The sequence below is a fragment of the Drosophila montana genome, unplaced genomic scaffold (genome assembly GCF_035044405.1).
Source record: "Drosophila montana isolate Dmon_TW-CO22-7 unplaced genomic scaffold, ASM3504440v1 contig_1853_1, whole genome shotgun sequence".
Lineage (NCBI taxonomy): Eukaryota > Metazoa > Arthropoda > Insecta > Diptera > Drosophilidae > Drosophila > Drosophila montana.
In genome coordinates, this window is record NW_026996772.1 from 465,450 (window position 1) to 488,428 (window position 22,979).

The 22,979-nt window shown below is 40.4% G+C and overlaps 1 protein-coding gene, 1 long non-coding RNA gene and 3 other non-coding genes across 8 annotated transcripts; 4 read left to right on the forward strand and 1 right to left on the reverse strand.

The window, feature by feature from the left end:
* Positions 1-7,125: 7,125 nt before the first annotated feature.
* TRNAM-CAU (transfer RNA methionine (anticodon CAU)) lies at positions 7,126-7,198 on the reverse strand. Its single transcript has one exon. It is a non-coding gene; the product is annotated as a tRNA-Met (tRNA).
* A 471-nt stretch (positions 7,199-7,669) lies between these two features.
* TRNAM-CAU (transfer RNA methionine (anticodon CAU)) lies at positions 7,670-7,742 on the forward strand. The gene has a single exon. It is a non-coding gene; the product is annotated as a tRNA-Met (tRNA).
* An 895-nt stretch (positions 7,743-8,637) lies between these two features.
* Positions 8,638-9,799, forward strand: LOC135441189 (uncharacterized). Its single transcript, XR_010438419.1, has 3 exons — positions 8,638-8,772; positions 8,835-8,914; positions 9,589-9,799. It is a non-coding gene; the product is annotated as an uncharacterized LOC135441189 (long non-coding RNA).
* TRNAM-CAU (transfer RNA methionine (anticodon CAU)) lies at positions 9,636-9,708 on the forward strand. The gene has a single exon. It is a non-coding gene; the product is annotated as a tRNA-Met (tRNA).
* A 3,419-nt stretch (positions 9,800-13,218) lies between the features above and the next one.
* Positions 13,219-22,356, forward strand: LOC135441155 (uncharacterized). Of its 4 annotated transcripts, none has more exons than XM_064700650.1 (5): positions 13,219-13,301; positions 17,466-17,861; positions 17,947-18,073; positions 18,919-20,256; positions 20,357-22,356. In XM_064700650.1, exons 2-5 carry the CDS (start codon positions 17,535-17,537, stop codon positions 20,503-20,505), a joined length of 1,941 nt encoding a protein of 646 aa, XP_064556720.1. In that variant the 5' UTR covers positions 13,219-13,301; positions 17,466-17,534; the 3' UTR covers positions 20,506-22,356. The 4 variants fall into 4 exon arrangements, with proteins under 4 accessions (XP_064556720.1, XP_064556721.1, XP_064556722.1 ...); XM_064700651.1 differs by lacking the exon at positions 13,219-13,301 and adding an exon at positions 13,323-13,396; XM_064700652.1 differs by lacking the exon at positions 13,219-13,301 and adding an exon at positions 15,703-15,817.
* Positions 22,357-22,979: the final 623 nt, after the last annotated feature.

Here is a 22,979-nt window from a genome sequence, read left to right on the forward strand (position 1 = left end):
TCGTTCTCAGCGTATTCTTGCCGTTTGCTAGCGTGGTCGCTTCGTGCAACGCTATTTATTACAAACGGGGGTGTGGGGGCCTGACTGGGCTCTCCGCATCGGTTCGATGTGTTACGCGCGACTGTTCAATCGATACTGACTGCCCGTCGACGTCGCCAACTGACTGCCTGCCTGCCTGCCTGCCTGGCTGGCCGCAACAGTGAGAGCAAGCGGCGGGAGAGCGCGTGAAGTGGACTCGCTTGGAGAGAACGAGTGGGGACAGCTGCGACGCTGAGTCAGTGTGTGTCAAGATCGCGCTCTAATGCTCGAGAGTAATGCCTGCTGCCTGCTGCTCCTCCGGTCATTTAATGTGCGCTGCAGTTGCCAAAAGCGCAACCCCAAAACGAAGCCAACAACAACAACGACAACAAGAAGAAGAAGAGCAACGTTGAATTTTTTTTTTGCTGGCCGACTAATTACGCGTCTGCTAACTTTCCAGCTCCTCGGCATTGTTCTTTGTTGGGATTTAGACACACGCATACTGCATACGTATACCTACGCATATTTGTATACAAACATATCCGCACATCATATACGCACGCAACCATGCATGTTCTTTGTCTTGGCCATGGCTGGAGTAACATTTGTGCTGGCCTCTTGTTGCAATATGCGTTTTTGCCTGCTTCTTGTATTCAACACATTGTTCACTTATCCATATCCACTGACTCAGTTGCGCAAACGCTCTCCCATTTCTGCACCTCTCGCTCTCTCGCTTGCTCCCTCTCAGACAGACATATATCTCTCACTAGCGCTGTTTTGTTACTTGTTGCTTTGCAGATCTTTTATGTGTGTGTGTGTGCGTGAGTCTTCGGTGAGTTTTAGGTGCTGCCAAATATCGGCCTGTTTTAAGGATTTGGATAGAACGGAACATTTCGAAAGTTTTGTTTTTTTTTTTTATCGGGCAATCTTATTAGGCGCACACCCCTCTTGCGCTGATATTTTCTCTTAAATCATTTTTTTTTTGTATAATTCGGAACAGCTTAACCTCTCTTCGACGGAATTCATTTTAACCTCTCTTCGACGAAATTCATTGTAACGCGAAAATTAATTAGGAAAAACAATATTCGGAATAAACGATAATAATGATAGGGATAGTGAACCTGTGTACATTCATTTATATGCAGGCTCTTGTGTGTACTTATAAGGGGACGATGTTCCGTTTGTTAAAGTCATGATATATATTAAGAAACGAAAAATTGTCTCCTGATACGAACACACGTACACTATCAAATATATATTAAAACTTAATATATATTTAAACATTTTGTCTACACTGTGGATATCCCTTACATAGTCATGACATCAATCCTTAAGTCCGACGATCGCTGTCCGCCCACGAGAGTGTTCACTGTAGTATATATACAGACCGTTGAATGTAATAGAAAATACCTGTGGACCGCAGTGGACCCTTCCCAGCAATGGATATATATTTTGTTCTCTTCAAAATATAGATATGTGCAGCTCGTTATTTCCATCAGGTTGCCGTTTTGCCAGCGCGTGGACTGAAAATATTCTTTTTAAATTAAAAAAAATTTAGTTGCAGTTTTTTAGTTTAAATTTTTTTTTTTTTTTCTGTTTTCTCTTTGTTTTTTGCACACTAGAAATATTTGTTGAATTCACACCTTGACTTCTTACAATTTGATGCAAGTGCACTGTCTTTACTTGAAAAAAAATGTTAAAAAAATAATATAATATTATTTTGCGCTAACACGATGCTGACACTGGGAGACCAAAATGGAAATGAACATTGAAGATTCGAAAACTAAAAACGAAAGCTCGGCTCACAGCTCGTTCCCTCGAGCGCCCAGTCTGAGCTCCTGCCCGGTCCACTGGCAAAGCTGCAATTGCGCAAATTGCACACCCGGAGTCACAGGTTTTGGACACGTGCATCTGCAGGATTGTTACGGGGCGTATGTGATATGTGCGTAAGCAGAGTCCTTCGAGGCCCAGTCCCAGTGTACACTGGGGGATAGTGTCAGGCCCAGGCGCCCAGCGTGTGTTCTGCCAAAAACAGAAAAAGATGACAGCTCCATGATAAAGAATCGATAATGTGAACAAAAAATGCAAACAAACCTTTTGGATTTACATGTCGCCGGCGGATTGTACGCTTCGTTTCCTTCCTGATGTGTTACATATACTTGTTGCGCCTCCCAAGTGACGTCATATGTTGACGCATATGCGCATACATACGCATGTGTGTGTGTGTGTGTGTTGACTTACATAAATAATCTCTGGGAGAGGCACAGCAACTTGAGGGTGGTTAGTTTCTGTTCAAGCTTCCGCTTAGATACTCTGTAAAAGAACAGCAATTTATACACACAGACATATGCACACACACATGTACAGACGTACGCATATGTATGTATGCGTATGTACATTTACATTTCAAACAAGAACCTGATGAAATTCATGCTTATTAGTATGTATATTTCATATATGTACATATATATATATATATGTGGGAGTGTATACAGCTATCGGTGTGACTAAATAAGCTGTTGTGCTCGCTTCTCATACCCTGGATCCATTTAAATGGCTAAAAATAATATGTTTTATACTAATGCGCAGTAACAGACATATTATATGTTATTCAACGGAAACCAAGTCGATCTAGCCAGGTCCGCCTGCAGGAACGCGCGTCAGACGAGAAGGGACGAATGGAAGGGATGAATATGAAATTTAAATTAGCGTATATTAAACACAGAACATGTTTATCAATTCCTGATATCTGCCCCATTTCTATAATATCGTTAAAAACCGATTGGGAGACTTTTGAGTGCCATGTTCAGGCCCTGAAAATTCAATGAAGATCGGACTACAAACTCCGAAGTTATTTCAGCAATGCTCGAAACGGCAGCTCGGCTGGGTGCAGAGCACCTGCTAGTCGGAAAATCTCGACTAAAACTCTCTAGTATGTTTTGGTATAGCTAAACTTTCTAATTATTTAGCATAACTATTCGGCTTATACGAATAGTTGAGTGCGCTGGAATCGTAGTGGAAAAGTCTATAGATTTGCATAAATCCTATTTGAAAAATTTGTAGATACTTTTAGTTGTGTTTGTTGTTCAGTAAAGTACTTGTATTATTCATAGTTGTTCTTAGTTTATTATATTGCCTTGTTCCATATACCCACATATATGTATGTATGTGTATTGTTGATAGACGTATCTATTGTTGTTGTTGTTATTGTTGTTGTTGTTGTTGTTTTTAGTGATTCCGAGCGATTTGTGTGGATGCCACACGCATCAACAGATTGCCCCCATGAATGGCAATGTATGGCAATGGGCGAAAAAGGAAATTAACTGACTGACTGACTGACAATGTGATTGATTGACAGACTGATGACGTACGCTTAAGTTCCGTTGACTGAAGCGGCATCGCAACAAAACAACGGCGACAAATTTGGTTTAAGTATGGGGTTCAGGAGTCCGACGGGTTCAGACTGGACAATATTTCCGGGCTCGCGTGTCCTATATGGAGCATAGGCATCCACATCCCCACATATGTATATCCATGACACATTCGATTTGTTTATGGACATTTTTCGGGGACAAGGGCAAAAGAACATATGTATGTATCTTAAAAATGTATTCGGTTGAGCTCTGACGTCATGCACATGTTCCCATAGAGTCGAGCTGCAAGTATATACATATACCCAAAATACTTGTACTCTCTCCCTCTAGAATTAACGCATGGAGTACATCACTCAGCTGTTCGACAGCTGAGCCGAAGGCGAAACTGGTTTCAGACATAGCACTCAGTTGTACTTGCACTCAGTTGATAACCCTTTGGCATATTAGATGCTACCCATTGCCAGCTGATCTGAAAAAGTACAAGTACATGTCAATTTCTAAAAGTAATGCCAGCCGGAACGTGTTAGCTTCTGAATAGAGCACATATATACACATATTTGTATTATCAAGTATCAATAATTTTTTATATAAATTGATTAATTCGCGTGACGCGTATATATTTATGTACATATTCAAATGGCTTATGAATTTCTCGTGATATTCACGTGCTCTCTAAACGATGCTCAGCTCTAGTCACAAGTTCTGGAGGCAACAATCAATGATTTTTATTCAATTATTGTTGCTGATCAACACAATTGACGAATCATTAAGCAGACACATTAAAATTACTTTGGGTTTTTTCAACATTGTAGAGGGTATACAAATTCCGCAAATTTTCCACTGTTGCGGGTGAAATTTCCAAAATCGCTGAAACACGTCTTCATTAAGTTCTTAATCGGACAGAGCTTAAAACTAAGCTGAGAAAGCTTAAATTCTGCGAGAAGTGCGTTTTCATCAGGATCCTTGGAAATGAATTTGAGCCCGAAACTTCACTCACCAAATCTTTGAAACCTATTTCCACCGAGAAGGGATGAAGGAATCGAAAAGTGTAAAACACCTGGTAAATGAATTTGAACACAGATATTTGAAAATGACTTTGAGATGTTTCGGATGGCAAACAAAAAAGTTTCACACAAACGCTTTTCGCGATTATTCCACACTTGCGAGTGAAATTCCCCAAAACCCCGTCTTAGGATGCAGCTTCATAAGATACGGTGCCTATAGTAAAATGATCACCAATCAGTCAATCAATCCCTAAGTAAGTCAATCGCCTGATTGTCTAGTCGGACAAATAGTTATATGTATACAGATGGAGATACAAAGAGTACAAAAGCCTAACATATTGATATCGTCCCCTTATCCCCCAAGCGATAGCAATAGCAGGGCGTTCCTTTAACATATGCAAGAAAGGGCGTTTGTTTCTGCGGTTCGAAATAGCGTCAAAAGTTATCTTCCAGTCGACACTATTTCTTACCCCATTGACGAAACACTTTTAATCTCACCGTGGGCAATTCTTCCCCATCTGCCCGAAAGGGAAATCCGCATATTCCAGGGAAGTGTTGATCAAATATGGAATAGAGTGCATTTAATAATACTGCCATGATTTACAATTGCTAATATAATAATAAGCGAACAAATGGCGAAATAGTTGACATTCGAGTCACGAAAAGTACGAAAAGTTGCTCAGTTTTTATTGAGGCTTTGCAATCGAAGAGTAGTTTTGATATGCTCTTGGCTTGTAAAGTGTCAACATGAAAGGAGCGTAGTTTCCAGCCTCAAGAAACAAATGTGCCAATGTGTTAAAGATATTCATCCAAGGCGAAAAGTATGCAGAGAAAACATGTCCAATAATAAGGCGACGAAGCATGCAACACTTTTCCACATTCCAATTGGAACGGACAACAAAGACATTAAAAGCCACGACATCCTAGAAGCCGATAATACGGAGGTAATATTATATATAAAACATACATTTAATCATTTTCTTGTTTATATTATGCTCAATCTCATTATCTTATCAATTTAGCTAAGAAGCCTACACGAAGGACTTTAGAATTGTTAGGATATTTATGAGAGCGTTCAGCTTGCCCTGGCACTTTCTAATCAAAGAGATGATATTTATTCAATCTTTGATTGTAAAGGGCTATAGCGGGAGGAACGCAAATTGCATCAGTTACTTGGCATTGTGGGATGAATATTGCTGGAACAGCGAAATGTGTGCAGACCAATCAACTTAACAGCTTATTCTCAAAGATCTTTGAGAGAATTTATTTTAAACGTGCCACGGGTAAGGCCTGCAACATTATTCTTGGTCAAAATTAATGTGAAAATGCATACATACACACACACACATACATACATACACACACATACATACATACACAAACATACATACATACACACACATACATACATACACACACATACATACACACACATACATAGACACACACACATACATACATACATACACACACACACACATACATAGACACACACACATACATACACACACACACATACATACACACACATACATACGTACTTACATGCGTACATGCACATATACCTAAATACATGCCTACATACATACCTAAATACCTACATACATATCTACATACATACATACCTACATACATACCTACATACATACATACCTACATACATACCTACGCCTCCTGCTCCGCCCCCTTGGTTCTCCTCCGACTCCTCAGCTTCCATCGTTGAAGCCTAATTCATAGGTGAAACTTGCAAGCCTTGCTTACATTTTTGAGAATCGAGGAGGAGGGCAGCTTTGATAAATACGTTTTCTTATTTGAATTTGTCGCGCAACAAGACAATTTGGTCTGCTATTGGTATTTTATAAGACAATTTACATGCATACATACATACATACATATATATACGCACATACATACATACAAAGACATACACAGACATACACTCACATACATACTTACATACATACATATATTCATTCTCTTATCATTCATTCATTTATTCATTCATTCGTTCATACATACATACATGTATATATATACACATGCATACATTCATACATACAAACACACATATGTATATGCATACATACATATATACAAAATCAATTTGGCATCTAATTCTGACAATATTATTCTTAGTCAAAATTCGTGTAAATATGGTACCCTCAAATATCCTATATAGACATAGGTCAACATTTTCCAACCCCATAACTTGGTCAAATCTCATCAGATTTGCACGAGGCTTGGCTCTTTGTTCATGGTTCGGCCCCTTGATCAATTTGGCATCTAAAGCTGGTAAAATTATTCTTGTATTTATATAAGTATTTATCCTTATTCTATACTCTTATTTGCATCTGGTAATAGACATATGAGATAAGATATTTTTATATGGATACTTAGACATATAATATTATACTTTTATATGCATCTTGCTCTTGTTTATTGATACTTATACTATATAGAAGATGCATATACAAGTATACGTTAGGATAGAAGCTTAGTTAAAGACATGACATAGATAGATACTTATCTCATGTGTCCATTTATAAGTCGAGATCCAAATTTTAACTATTAAATGCATCTTGCTCTTCTATATCGAATAAGTATCTATAAGTATATGCACATATAATATGTCCATAAGTCTTACCAAGTTTCTATTCCTAAACCGAAAAATAAAGTTATGTATTTATTTTTTAAATTTAATATGCTTGTTTGTCTTCAAAAAAACTACCTGCCCCGGGTGAGGCTCGAACTCACGACCTTAAGATTATGAGACTTACGCGCTGCCAACTGCGCCACCGAGGCCTTGAAGATAGCGAGAATTAGATAAAGATAAAGATATAAATATATATATGTAAATTTATATATACATGCATCTTGCTCTTCCTTAGTTAGGCCTTTTGCAAAATTCAACATATTTATTTAGTATAGAGTATTAAGTGTCGATGTTTATGTGTTTGCCAATATTGTTAAAGGGTATTAACAAAGGCGTTCAGTTTGCACTGGCACTTTCTAGTCAAATAGTGTTTTGTATATACTCTTTGATTGCAAAGGGCTAAAGCCAAAGGAGCGCATTTACGTCGATTTCAACAATTAATTTGTATTTCCAAATAAACTACATATATAAGTATATATGTATGTACGCATTTATGCATCTCGATTATTGCACTTTCCACTTTCAATTTCTTTATTTTAGATAATTCGTTTTGGCAACTGCCTCCAAAATACTTTAACAAGACCTTCAAATTGCGAAAAAGATTCGTCCCTTACAACAGGGCCTCGGTGGCGCAGTTGGCAGCGCGTAAGTCTCATAATCTTAAGGTCGTGAGTTCGAGCCTCACCCGGGGCAGGTAACTTTTTTATTGCTTTTAACAAATATTAAGAACAACTTCAAATGTGCAAGGATACAAGAACAAGTTGAATTTAATTGATAGGGTTTATAGTCAATGTACATACATATATACAATATTAGGGATAAGAACTTAGCCAAGCTTCGATGTGTTTATATATGTATATTGAGACATTGCCAATTAAAGATCAAATCACTTACCCCCTTTTCTTTTTTTTTTTGGTTGACAATCTTCTTGAAGGGTATTCACAGCGGCGTTCAGCTTGCACTGGTACTCCGTACTCAAAGAGCGAATTCTGCATACTCTTTGCGTGCAGAGGGCTAGATCGGGCGGAACGCAAATGCATCAATTTGGGCCTTTTCTTCAGAGAAAATAACATTTAAAATATATGTTATTATTTATTAGTCATGGCTGACAAAATCCCCAACTGAACCCTCTCCGAGGGTGTCGACCAGGCAACGGATCTCCAGTTTCCTTTACCAGGGGACGGATCCGGCTAAGTTTGCCCCGTGACTTGCTTGTGTTACACGGTGCGGCACTGTGGAGCACGCGGAGAACATGGTTGGTGGTCGGGCAGGGGTGAAGTCCGTAGGTCATGGCGCCATCTCACCCCCAATAAGCCAGGGTGTCATGCGACCCGGGTGTCATCCACCCAGAGGTAGAACGCTGGCAACGCTTGGAGGAGCGCAGCAGACTCGGCAGCTGCTCCAGCTCCCATCTCGGCTGCACCAAAGGAGGAGCAACGGAGAAGAGCCGCAAGAGGAAGACGCGGCCAGAACGGATGGGGATGCCAACAGCTGCATCGACTGTACAACCATAGCTCAAGTTGAGACTCCTAAGGTGCATACAAACGCCTTGCAGCCTTGCACAGTTGGAGCGGACGAGGAGCTGTCGCTCAGTGATGGGTTGTCGGAGACATTGTGCACCAGCATCACACAAATCAGCCTGCAGAAAGCGAGGGCAGCTTCAGCAGGTTGGTTGCCAGGCTAGAACTGGGGCTGAGCCACGCAGTGGAAGGGCAGCCTGCAGGTAATCCGTGGGACTACATTTAGAGCTATTATCTTAATACAAAATAATATTGAATATCTCAGACGCGAGCAAAATGGGAAAGAGGCATCAAGACATAAACCCTAAAGGACTTGGGCAACAGGAAGGCCAACCCACATAGAAGGTGGGCATATGCTTAATTATAATGTAGATAGAGGTTTAAGGATTCTCAACATGGGTTCAGAGCCCAACCTGAGAGATTTTCTGTGTGATGAGACTGTGGAGACTGAAGAGTCTCTTTTAAAGCATCACAGTCGGATCGTGGGATTGTACTATTCTATTCTAGTTTATACTAAACTTTATACTAACAGTAGGCAGAGTTTACTCTTCATTAGACAGTTGGTTAACCCAGAGGTTCAGACTTTTGTAGCCTATCCAACATTCTACATACTGCATAATTGTAGCAATTGCTAGCTGAAGCGCGCATATATTTCAGTATTCCTCTTTGGTTACAGGGTATTAACGACGTACAGCTTGCACTGGCGCTTTATAATCAAAGAGTGACTTTAATATGCTCCTTGATTGTAAAGGACCATAGCGGGAGGAACGCAATTGCATCAATTACATAAATCAATCTCTTGACACTTGTGACTGGCATATTCCTGGAACAGCTGAAAGTATGCAGAATTATTTTTATAATACGTGCGCCCTAAAATAGGCAATGTTTTTTATATATATAGATAACATATCAATTGAATGAATGTTACCTTGATACGAATTGGTATTTATATAAATATATTTTTTTATATAAGTAACTCAATGTTAACAACTTTTCCATCTGATTTTCCATTATCCTAGACAAGCGCTCAACTCAAGCTAGAACATTGTTTGCAGCGCGTCATGCGGCCTCGGTGGCGCAGTTGGCAGCGCGTAAGTCTCATAATCTTAAGGTCGTGAGTTCGAGCCTCACCCGGGGCAGCTACTTTTTTTTTTGCCTGCCATTATTTTTGTGTGTTTTTAATTTTTTGCCTGACAACTAGGCAACGGCACCCAGTGCAGAGTTCCGAATGTTTGAGTAAGTAACATATATAAGTATAAATATTTTTGTTTTTGATAGAATGTGTTCTTTCAGTTTTGACCGATTTAATGCTGGCGGCATTCCCTTTGACAATTTGTCTTCAATTTTATCGCCACACACTATCAGCTTATCGCTAATGTGCGACTGAGTCAAGTTCGCACTCGGTTCCTTGGACTTTGGGCTGGCTGCCTTAACATCATTCGTACGTGTTCTGCCTAGATATAGGAATTGGAAATTTGACTTCAACAGCTGTTTGACATTACTGAAACTCTAGCCCTAGCTATGATGAACTGAAGGACTTGTTGCACTCAACATTATGTACTCAATATATATTCATTTGGGCCAGTCCGTTGCCATGAAACAAAAGACCTAAAGTGTCCGCCTGCCGATTGATATATACATATGTTTGTTGTTTCTGGAAAGAAGTACGTAGAAGTATAGTTCGTAAGTACAAGCTGTTTTGTTGATGATTGTTTTTTGGTCAAGTGTGGTTCTACTGTGGCATTCATTCATTTTGGGGGCAGGTCTTTATTGCCATAAGTGTGTGTATATGTGTGTATGTTTTTTTATATTTATTTCGTATAGCGTGTTTTTGTTTTATTGCTTCGCTGGGCATATTGGCACAGGCCCCGCTTGGGGCAGAGGGGCGGCAGGAGACACACCCACTTTGGTCTTTGCACCGCGACCCAAACAGGCGTACACGGCAATTATTAGAATTCAGCTTATCAATAAGAGAATTGTGATAAATGCAAACCATTTTTATGAACGACATGTACAAAGGTCCCAAGCAAGTGGAATGTTTTTCTGTTATCCACCGAAGCCGCCGCCTAATTGCCAGTTAACCAATTGTTAAGGCCATCTCAGAAGGCCATTCTACAAAGCTACAAAAAGGGAAGAAAACGAATATTCAGCTCACAGATTGCATTCACACACTTACATATGTATGTATACATATTCATATAGAGGATATGGCGGCCAGATAATTGTGAAAATGGAAAAGTTTTCATCGAGGCAGCATCATTATCTTCCTCACAACGCATTAATCTAAGGGAAAAATAAAGTGAAATTCTACGAATTTATGTTTTGCAAACCCAACAAAAATGTTTTGGGCTGCGATTCACAATTCGAGCTAATTCCAATAAAATTCCATTTTAATAATCCCAATAAGAACCAGCTTTTGAAAAGAGCTTTGTTCGGTTCAGAGGTTCTGCCAAGTCAAAAAGCAGCACAAACCATTTATAAAAAGGATGATCTGTTCAGTTTAAATATTATTATGGGAATTGAAAGTCAAGAACTTGGAAAGTCGAGAACTTGGAAAGTCGAGAACTTGGAAAGTCGAAAACTTGGAAAGTCGAAAACTTGGAAAGTCGAAAACTTGGAAAGTCGAATACTTGGAAGGTCAAGAACTTGGAAAGTCGAGAACTTGAAAAGTCGAGAACTTGGATAGTCAAGTATAACAAGTTATAAAATTTGTTTTGGCATAATAAAAGATATCCTATTGTTGAATCTAGTGTATTCCAAACTTGAATAAAACCAATTAATTATAATTATAAATATTTGCCAAATATTTATATGATGATTATTATTAGTTAATTAGGATAGCCAAGCTACAATAAAAGCACTTCAATTTGTGCTCCAACACTTCAATTGATGTAAATAACAATGTCTGAGGCATTGATAGATTTGTTTGCTCGACCAAAGCATTGAAGCAGGCCATACAGACCAGTTCCAAAGAGAGAGAGAGAGAGAGGGGAAAGAGAGCTCTTACCAATCAGAAATGTAGTGCGTATTTCCATAGCCATAGGCCAATATGGCACGCCATCGGGGCCTAAAGATCTAACATACATATGTGATATTCAATTTGGCTAAAAGCACTAGCCTTGGCAATGGAATGGATACGGCCGCTGGGAAAATGCCCGACCATTCGACTAGGCACTTTAAGAAACGCACAGTGGTCCAAGCACAATTTGCACAAGAAAACAAAAGAGATATTTTCCCAACTATAAAAGCCTTACATAAAATTTTTTTTTCTTTTTACTTTCACCAAGATCTTAATATTACAAAATATTTCTCCTTTCAAGTTAAAAACTATCAATAAATATTCGATTTATTTTATTTTTTTGTTTCGTTTTTATTCTCATTTTGCGAGTACTCGTGACACTGTGCGCCATGGCCAAATCAAATTGTAATCGCTCTTCCTATCGTAATGTATTTATGAATATGTGTTTAGCTGTGTAACTGTGTGTATTAGTGAATGCATTTATGTTTTTATCTGCATTAGTATGCGTGTGTGCGCCTGAGTGTGTGTGTGTGTGCGTGTGTTGTGAGTGCTGATAATTGTCCCGCTCCGACGCCCAGCAATAACAATACAAACGGCAAATAAAAACAGTAAAGGCGCAAAAATTCTTATCAGAAACGAAAAATATGTACAATTTCTTTTCGATTTTATGCACTAGCAAGAGGGTATACCGATTTTGTCACAGCATATGTGACACCATGAACTAAATATCTACGATCCTATAACGCATATATATTAGACATATTTACGTTAAAAATTTGATCAGCACGATCTGGACGAGTTCTTTTATGATATAGAACTTAATTATAATGTGCTTATATAATTTTCTAATTATGTATAGAATATATACAAAAATACATATGTAGTAAATATATATATATATATATATATATATATATAGATAGTGTAATGTTCGAAAGGAAAGTTTTAGACTGTGTTTTCAAGACCTTAAATATACTTTGAAAAATGTTAACTTTTTAATGACCATAAAGTCTGTTCAAAAGCATTATATAGAGATATATATATATGGACAAAAGATTTGTTCAAGTAATGCTAGGATCATAAGAGTTTCTAATATGAATTGATAAAAAATTGATATTTGTAATATACACTAACTGATTTAATCGAATAGAGCTTAACGAAAGCTTTTTAAGTAGAGTTAGGATCAGAAGAATCTCTACCGCAAATCGAATAAAATCTCTGTTAGGGCAGTCAATCTTCGGCGTGCTGCAAATGTTTTTTTTTCTATCTCTCGTTTTTTTTTTATTTTGAAACAGTCAAAGCTCGAATACAAAATATCGAAAATAAAAACGAATGGAAACAAAAACAGCCATAGACAAAACAAAAAAAAAATACGCACACGCGGACATCCCGTTCGAGCGAAAGTAAATGTGAAAAAAGCCGCTCCGCATGTGAAATGATATAGTAGACACGCACACACGCACACATACACGCACACAGACACAGCAGTGACGGTCACACACACAGACAGTCACAGACACAGTCACACACACGTGCGCCCACACGCACAAACAGAGAGAAGCGCTGTATTCATGTGTAAATGAGAGCGCATTTTGGTGTGCTTGTATTTGTGGTCGGCTGCGACCGTTTAATACTATAATTTACAAATTTGTTCGGTTCAGTTCGCGCTGGAGTACGTTACGGCAAAGTTGTCCCCCGTTTTGTTTTAATTGTGTGCGTGTATTATTTTTTTTTTGTGCTTTTTGTTACAAGGCGCGAGACGCACTAAGCAACAAAAACAACAACAACAACAACAACAAGCACAAAACGTATGCCGGCTTTTAATGTGTGTGTGTGTGTGTGTGTGTGTGTGTTTGTTGTAAAGCTTAGCATTAATTACAATGATTATTAGCTAACCATTTGCCGTTAGCTACACTCAAAGAAAAACGCACGTGCGTCTGTCACACACTGAACTTTGTCACGTGCAACGGCATGGCAATTATGGGTATTATCGGTGCATACCTCAGGTGCCGCTGAGTCCTTTATCAGTTAATACTCGATTTTGAGCGGGCATCAATCAAAGTCGACATCAATCACAGATTGGCTCATTGCGTCGGCGCACGCGGCTTAACACCTTGTTGCCGCCTTGGCCCCAACCCAGCCCAGTCCAGTCCAGCCCAGTCCAGCCCAGCCCCATTCGCTAATTACTGGAAAGTTGATTTGAACGGTGGCTAACATAAGGCAAACAGCGCCCGTCTCGCTTATTATACACTCACAAAGGGTATTATGATTCTGTCATGCAGCGTGACACGCAAAGTTCTAAAGTCTGCTTAGGTCTGTCTTTCTATTTTATATATGTAGATGTCATAGGACTGATCGGTCAATATTAAAGTTATCGTATGAAAAACATATTTCCAAGATATCCTCATTGAAAACGACATTTATGAGTTTTGTCAAGTTTCTCATAAACGAGCAAAATCAAAAAAAAATCGGTCGGAGAACGAGTTTTAGGAAATACTCTTCTTTTCAAACTACAAACCGTAACAAATCAGACTGTTATATATATATATATATATTTATATATATATATATCGGAACAATCGATCGCGAGTAAATCTTTGGTCTAGATGCATTTTGAAGGGTATTAAAACTTCGTTGTTCGACAAGTTGTCGTTTTTCTTGCTATTAGCATAATTCGAGTCGTCTCGTCTTTTTATTGTGCAAATATAGTTTTATTTTATTGAGTGTCGCGCGCTGAGAGCCAGCCCCGTCGTATATTTCATTCAGTTTGAGCTCTAATTGCACAAATGTTTGCTCTTAGCTTAGTCGCTATAAAGTTAATATTGCACCTGCCGCTGGCGTCTACTGTGCCAGATCATAAACACTTACGTGTACCCAGCTGGATGTTGGCTTAGAGTAGGATGTTTAGTTAGTGTTACTAAAATTTATAATCACCAAATTTACGACCGCAAAACGATGATTCGCATTTAGCTGATAATGATTGTCTGCAAGTAAACTAACTATATTTCCTATATACATATATATATATATATGTTTGAGTATATACAGCCATATATTTTATATAGTTTGCTTTTACTTTCCAATCAGATTGTGGAGACATGTGAGGATAGCATCAGGAAATAATGGAATTATTTAGTCATGACATGCATATGTGAATATCTATCTATATAGAAGTCTTGTCATATGCATATCAAGAGCTTTAGCTTTTGGTTGCCGCGACGAACAGTGCCTGCTGTCAGTCTACGCCAAGCCCGGCACATGCTTTTTGATTGATTACTTTGGCAAGGTTTCAGTTTCAGTTCCAGTTTCAGTTTCAGTTGCAGTGTCTTATCAACGGTTAAATCCCCAACAGGAACTGGCTTAGTTGTCATATTATTGGGATATTGGCACACATTTTGATTGTTCAAATAAAACTATGACATATGTATGTATGCTGGCGGTCGAATACCGAGCATGAGTATGTCTGAATAAGAGGCCAGCATATCCAAAATATTCCATAAATATTGCATTTGTTTACCACAGCCCCCCCCCCCCCCCCCCCCCCCCCTCTCCGCCGTCCTTCCGCCCGTTCACGCCATCAATTGAATAGAATTCTGGGTAAGGTGATTCAAGTCTGCGATGATTTTAGCTGAAACATGATTTATTTGTATTACATTTGATATAATTTGCGCAATCAATTCGTTATGGATAATGAATCAAATTAAATGACGCTTAACACTTTAACTTCGATCTATAAACAGACTTAGGGGAAAACTAACAACGATTCGGTTCCGATTCTCGCTAGATATCACAAGGATAACGGATCCGGTCTGGCTTTTTAGTCCCAGTTATCAGTTTAAGAGTTCATTATTAAATTCGCAATTTAAAGACGTCAATTGTTGGAGATTTTGCTCGTACTATTTTTAAATTGTTATTTGAATAGCAAACTAACAATTACAAAGTCTGTAAAAACGTATTTCTGGCGACCTTCCGCACAACATTCTATGTAACTATTATTATTATTATTATTATGAGTCGATAATAGTCGGTTCCAAAGCTCGGTTCGCGGCCAGCCGACTCGGGAGCTCGGGAACTCGGGAACTCGCGTTGTTTAATTTATCTATCTGGACAAAATGCCAGTCAGTTGAGCTGTTGCTTTACAGCTGTCAACAGCAGCTTAGCCCGCGACATTCACACGCAAAGACCCCGTTCCGGGCGACCGTGTCCAGTGTCCAGGCAACCAAGCCAAGGTAGGTGGACCGTGCTCTTATCGCCTTGGAAGTGGAAGCAGTTACGTGGAGGCGGCGCAGCCGAACAATTTAAAAGTGGAACTGCTTGGCTGGCTTATCGCCGCGTGCCAATTTCAATGTTCGACGTTTGTCAGTTCTCGGCATTCGGCACTCGATTCTCGGCTCTCGGCACTCGGCTTTTGGTTGTGGCTTGTCGTCATTTCATAACGAAATGCCGAAGATATCTTTGACACGATATCGCCGTCATTGGCGTTTATGGGCTCCGAGAGCCTGGTCAATGCCATATTCGGCTGGTATATGGCCCTAAATGAGGGCCACTCGAGCGCGCTCTCAAAGTGCGATCGCTAAAACTCGATACAAATTCCAAAAAAAAAAACAAAATCGCAGCGATAACAACAAGAACAACAGCAATTAATGAGGTTTCATTTTGGGGCTATTTATATAATGGGTGTTACTTCTGCGGGCTTAATTAAGTGAAAAGAGAGCTAACGAAATATAATTTTTGGTCAGTGCGATCAGCGGCAACGTTCCGTTCGGGTCGATCATTCCGCTGGCTCTGATAGTTCCGATAGTTCTCAAAATTTGCATAATTGTAATTGTTGCTTAAGTTCGTAAGAAAATAGAATGTGAAATAATATATGGCGATTAATTAACACGACTGTTCGCCAAATGAATTGAATAAACATCTCTGTTCCAAATGAGAGCTATAATAATAGCATGTTCCGAATGCTTGAAATGGCATCTAATCTAATCTCTGCGGCTGTGTTTCGGTTTCTGTTTCTGTTACTTTGGAAATTAACCGAAGATCGCAAAGAAAGCTTTTAATTAATAACGTGTTGATGATCTTATCTTGGCCCATTCAAGTGTTTCCACTTTCCACTTTCCACTTGCTGCTGTAACTAAACCCTCCCCTCCCCTCCCCTCCCCTCCACCACCTAAGCTATTCCATTTTGGCCCATTTGTGCGCCCTTCTCTTGTCAGCAACTCGCTGATAAAACTTACACATACATATATGCACATATAAATAAATAATATATACTTCTAATCAGTTTGCTGAAAAGCGGAAAGTTAACAAATAGTTCTGCTTTCTACACATGTTATTTAGTATCAAGTACATTAAGTTCTAGCTCAGAAAGATATAACCTTTTTATATGATAAAAGTAAATCCATCTCTAAGAATATCTGTATTGCGACTTACCATTGTTTCCATGTCGTTGTGGAAGGCTGATGAGCCTTAGGCGAATATTCCGAGTCAATTTCCAAACAAGACAGTCACAATGATTTGCATATTTTGACGACGTGCATCAGACATCAGTTCGACCTGTTGGCGTCGTCTCTGATCTGACCTGTTCTGATCTGTGGGGGCAGCGATAGCGACTCTTAGTCCGGGTAGAATTAACAACGCGAAGCTCCCGATTCCATCTTCAGCAGACTATGATTGCAAGCACCCTGTGTCCTTTTCGAAGCTTTAACAAGTTGAGAATTACAAGGCAATAACAAAAGGCAAAGCCTTAACTCTGGGTCAATAAATATGCATTTTGAATAAGTGATTTCTGGTGGTAGCCCTAAAAGTCGAGCTCCATTTAAAGAGCAGCTAGTTCTACTTTTTCCCAGAACTCATCGAGCTGCGACCATTGAACTTTTGCAGGCATCTTGTGACCAGCCAATGATCAGTGTGACCACCCAGTGATGCAACAGTAGGACCAGCCTTTCAACGATGACTGATTACAAAAATGGCAGCAGCCCGGCCAGCATTAACAACAATATTAACAACAACAACAACAGCAACAACAGCAGCAACAGCGGCGCGCTTAGACTAATATTGCCCAAGGAGCAGGCCGAGACGCCGCAACAAACAAAGTATGAGGAACAGCCACCCAAGCAGACAACAACAACAACAGCAACAACAGGAGCAGCCGCGGCGCATCCAGATAATCATCCCACAAAGAAGAAGCGGCGGGACAAGAGCGACCTGGGCGATGACTTTGTGGCGCCCGACGGCGGCTGGGGCTGGTTGGTGGCCGTCGCCAGCGGCATCAACATTGTAAGTAGCCGACACTAATCCCAATCCTTATCGAATCACATAGCACATGAGCACATAAATATATGAACATTCCGAACCCTTTCAGCTGGTCACTTTTGCATTGGCGCAACAGTTTGGCATCATCTTTCGCGCCCGGTTCGCCAACCTGGGCATCAGCAACTCGGAGTTGACGACCATCATCAACACTCAGATAGCCGTCTCCGCCTTCACAGGTGAGTTCCCGAAACTTAACGAAACGAATCTTCAATCTTCACAAAGAAAGGTTTGACTAAGTTCGTCCATGTTGAAAGTGGAACCAAAGTTCTCATTACTTATACTCTGCTTTCCACTTGGACAAAGTTACGTCTAGTAAAAGTAGCATGAATTCCCTTAAAGATATATACATATACTCCACAAGCTAACCAAGTCAAATAACTAGATTCGAGCCAGAATCCGCACGGTTCATAGAGAAAATAAAATATAATGCCAAGTTGAACCACTTAAACGGTTCAAACCCCTAGTTTCTCGCAATCCGCGCGGTTCTTAGAGAAAATAAAATATAATGCCAAGTTGAACCACTGAAACGGTTCAAACCCCTAGTTTCTCGCAATCCGCGCGGTTCTTAGAGAAAATAAAATATAATGCCAAGTTGAACCACTTAAACGGTTCAAACCCCTAGTTTCTCGCAATCCGCGCGGTTCATTGAGAAAATAAAATATAATGCCAAGTTGAACCACTTAAACGGTTCAAACCCCTAGTTTCTCTTAATCCGCGCGGTTCATAGAGAAAATAATAAATTAAAATGCCAAGTTGAACCACTTAAACGGTTCAAATCCCTAGTTTCTCGCAATCCGCGCGGTTCTTAGAGAAAATAAAATATAATGCCAAGTTGAACTACTTAAACGGTTCAAACCCCTAGTTTCTCGCAATCCATGCGGTTCATAGAGTGATAATAAATTAAAATGCCAAGTTGAACCACTTAAACAGTTCAAACTTCTTGTTTTGGTTAGGGTCAGATCGTTTTTGTTCTTTGGAATTTCTTTGTGCATCTAAATGTATTTTGATGTATATTTGCCAGGTCTGCTGAACGGTCCATTGTTCCGTCGGTATACGTACCGGGTGGTGGCCCTGGTCGGCTCGGTGCTGACCTTTGTGGGCCTGTTCTGGATGGTGTTTGCGGATACGTTCACATTGTATCTGCTGAGCTTCTCGATTATTTACGGCTTCGGACGCGGCCTGACAGTGTCCGCCTCCTCGCTGGCGGTCAACACGTACTTCAAGTCGAAGCGGCGGACGGCGACCGCGTATCAGTTCGGCGTCGCCGGGCTGGGCCCCATAGTGTGCCCCTACTTTGCCACGTTCATGCTGCAGGAGTTCGGGGTCCAGGGCACGACGATGCTCTTTGCCGGCGCCTCGCTGCACACGATCGCCTGTTCGCTGATCTATCAGCCGGTCAAGTGGCATGTGGTGAAGCGGGACAAGGACGCGGAGGCGCTGCAGCCGCCCAAGTCGCAGGCGCTGGTCGACGACGAGGACGAGGACATCATCAAGCATGTGGTCGAGCCCGAAACGCCAGTCCTGCCGCGTGCCAACGACGGCTGGTTCGGTTCGCGTGCATCCCTCAACAGCAGCGGGACACGGAATCGGCTCAACAGCTGGGACAAGCAACAGGGCGGCGAGCGCGGCCACCTGGAGCTGAGGCGACTCAGCAGCCGTGACTCTGGTGGCGGCCGGCAGCATCGCAGCATCTCCGTCAGCCACAGCATCAAGGAGGAGACGCACGACCAGGACGTGGCCGACTATGATTATGAGAATCGCGACCAAACGCAGCCGCTCAAGCCGCAGACGCAGCCGCAGCTGCTGACGGCCAAGCAGCTGCAGCAGCTGGAGGACGAGCAGGAGCAGGAGCGCCGCAAGAAGCTACCGTTCTACAAGAAGATTGTCATCTTCTTCGATCTGGATCTGCTGCGCGACATCACCTACGTCAATCTGGCCGTGGGCATCACATTGATTAACTTTGTGGAAATCAATTTCGCTATCCTGACGCCGTTCATCCTCAGCGATCTGGGCTTCAACAGCAGCCAGATAGCGTTCGCCATGTCGCTGCTGGGCTTCTTCGATCTGGTCATACGCTTCCTCATCCCGCTCATCACGGCCAAGTTCAGCTGGAGCAATCGCACCTTCTTTGTCGTGGGCATACTGGGCATGTGCCTGGGCCGTGCTCTGCTCTCGCTGACCACCAATTTCTATGCGATGGTGGCGATCTTTCTGTGGCTCGGCCTCAACAAGGCCTTCCGCACCGTCTTCTGGTCCCTGATCATACCCAGCTATGTGCCGCTGAAACGTTTGCCGGCCGCCGCCGGCCTCCAGCTGCTGATGTCGGGCACATTCTCGATGGCATTTGGACCTGTGATCGGTGAGTAGAATCCCATCCCTTCCCTTTCCACATACATACATTCTGTACGTGACTGTGCATATTCTGTTGTGTTTACTAACCGGACTCGTCCGTGCCGCAGGTCTGATACGGGACAATACCAGCTATGCGTTCACCCTCAACTGTCTCAATGCGCTCTGCGTGATGGCCATTGCCCTCTGGTATTTGGAGGATTGCATTCGTGCCCGCCGTCGCAAATCGCCGCCGGTCACCGATGCTGACTTTAAGTGAGCTGCCGCACGACCTGGACGCATGCCGCCCGCCTGCCTGCCTGCCCACCAACACCTACACTTTCATCCATCTACTTTCACCCATCCATCCGCATAACGTCTAGTTTAGCCAAGTTTTTTGATTGTTGTCCTTTGTTTTTTTTTTTTGTATGATTATTTTAAAAATATTGTTGTTTTTTTTTTCCATATGTTTAAAGTGTACATTTTGTATATAATTAAATGTAGCAAATTATTTTTATGAATTATATTAACTGTTAATAATATGCGTAAGCTGTCCCATTCGAAATGCCATTTGATTTTGTTTTGTATTTAGAGTTCTATTTCGATTCGAATGCGTGCGCCAATCAATTTCCAATTGATTTATTCACTTACCGCACATTTGTCGTATTCAGCGGCATTTCAATTGATGCTGCACCCTGCAATGCGCCGGGCATTTGCGACTGCTTGACACATTTGGTGACACTTCGAATCCCAGATAAGCTGCTCCAGCTGGCCTGAAGAGGCTTTAGTAAATATATATTTGAACTGGTTTGCCAGTTATTGGATTACTATTAAAGTTTAAAATATCTTTCAAAATGTTTTCGAGTTAGTTAAAATTTGAAATGTTATTTAAAAACAGTTTTGTAAATGCTTTTGAAAGCACTTTAAAGTCATATAACCTATAAGATCTAATCGATTTACCATATATCGACTATATATATATATAGTGTAAAGCATATTTGCAGTGTTGAAAAACGAGTTAAGAACCGACATAGCTATTAGCTATAAGATCTTTAAGTTTTGTAGAAAGATATAAACAAATTAGAATTAGCCTAGTCATGACTATTTTTTTGGGTACTATGTAAAATTAGTTTCTTGAGCCTATCGTGATTGAGAACTGTGCAGATATCATAAATATTGTTAAGTATGCAAGCATATCTAATCTTCGGCTTGATTTTTTTCTAATTCTTCTTCTAATTTTTTTTTTGGTTTTTTTTTTTTTGCCAGAAGCGGCAAGTCATGCCGGCAGCTCATCATCGAGCGATGTGTCATGCAATTGCCGGTAATTGGATAGCGTGCCGGGGCAGTGCGGCAAGTATCTGGCAATGTTGTGAAATAGCTATATATATATATACATATATATATATATATATGTGTGTGTGTAGGGTGTGAGCCCCAGTGGAACCGAGCAAACTGCCCTTTGGCTGCACAAATTTGACTGATTAATGAAAAGCTTTGCTTTGCTTTGCCCAGCTGGGTCGCTGATCTCTGAAAGGCGACTTGGCTTTGGATCATAAACCGGTTGCCATTTGCCATTTGCCGGTTGCCAGTTGCCAGTTGCCGGTTGCCGGTTGTCAGTTGCTGCCTGAACTCGGTCAATAAACTAACCGCAAAAATGTGCATCCCGACGGCTAAGAGCTGGCAGTTAAATTAAGGAACATTGAAATGCAAACTGAGGATCGCATATTTTGAGCTGGGCCTAGTAGCTAGGCAGCCAACAAACTCAAGATCGTGGCAGGTGTTAACAAAAGTGCCATATATTAAGGCCCAAGTGGATCGTAGTTAGATATATATATATATACATATACTTATATATGTATGCATTTGCACAAGTCACGTCCATTGATCAATGCCTTTTCGACAATCAATTCTTTTATATCAACACCTCATAAATTGGCCAATAACTGAAGTTGTTTTTATCGAATCATGACAGACCACTAAAACTCACGATATGATAATCAAACCAGGCAAACTGTGAGTCAAGTGCGCAGTGCAAAGTGGAAAGTCAAAATTTAGGTGCTCCCCCAGACACACACCCAAATTCAAATCCAAATCCAAATCTAATTAAATGAGAGCTCCCGAAAAAAAAAAAGAGTGAATAAAGAAAAACCTTGTGCTGCTCGGGTTGGCTAAATATTTGCAGAAAAATGTCTAGGTAGTATATTTTTAAGGCCTATATCTTTATGGCTGGCTTAGCAGTCGTCAGAATCTCATTTTATGGGTTGGTTTTAAATAGTGTGCAAATATTGTTTGGGCTAATAAAAATACTTCATATATGAAAATTCCGTATGTTGATGTGCATTTCAACTTGGATTGAAATCGTTTGCGGTTATCAAATGTACATATACATACATATATATACATATATACTACATATATAATAAATATATGATTGTGAAGTTTCTATAAAGAGAAATAACCTATGAATGACCTATCAGGAAAGTAAAAAAACGATTTTAACTACAACAACTAAATGCTTAAGTTTGTAAAAGCGCCTACTCTTACAATTCGCAACGAGTTCAAGCTCCGAACGCCTGACAAGACGTGCCGAAGGCAAAGTCTGTTATTGATAGAAATTGAAGGTTTTTTGTAATAGTACATAGTTCTGGCATATGCTGATATTTGTATAAAACTAGGTATTATACTTTTACTAACACATTTAACTAGTTTAGTAATTTGTATTTTTGAGTAGCAATTATACAACTTCCTTGTGAA

What these genes read in the sequence shown, in the direction of transcription:
- LOC135441155 (XM_064700650.1), top strand. Translation starts at nt 17,535, where the DNA reads ATGACTGATTACAAAAATGGCAGCAGCCCGGCCAGCATTAACAACAAT. An exon ending in TCGCCAGCGGCATCAACATT is followed by an intron (nt 17,862 to 17,946) that starts GTAAGTAGCCGA and finishes GAACCCTTTCAG; the next exon opens with CTGGTCACTTTTGCATTGGC. An exon ending in AGCCGTCTCCGCCTTCACAG is followed by an intron (nt 18,074 to 18,918) that starts GTGAGTTCCCGA and finishes TATATTTGCCAG; the next exon opens with GTCTGCTGAACGGTCCATTG.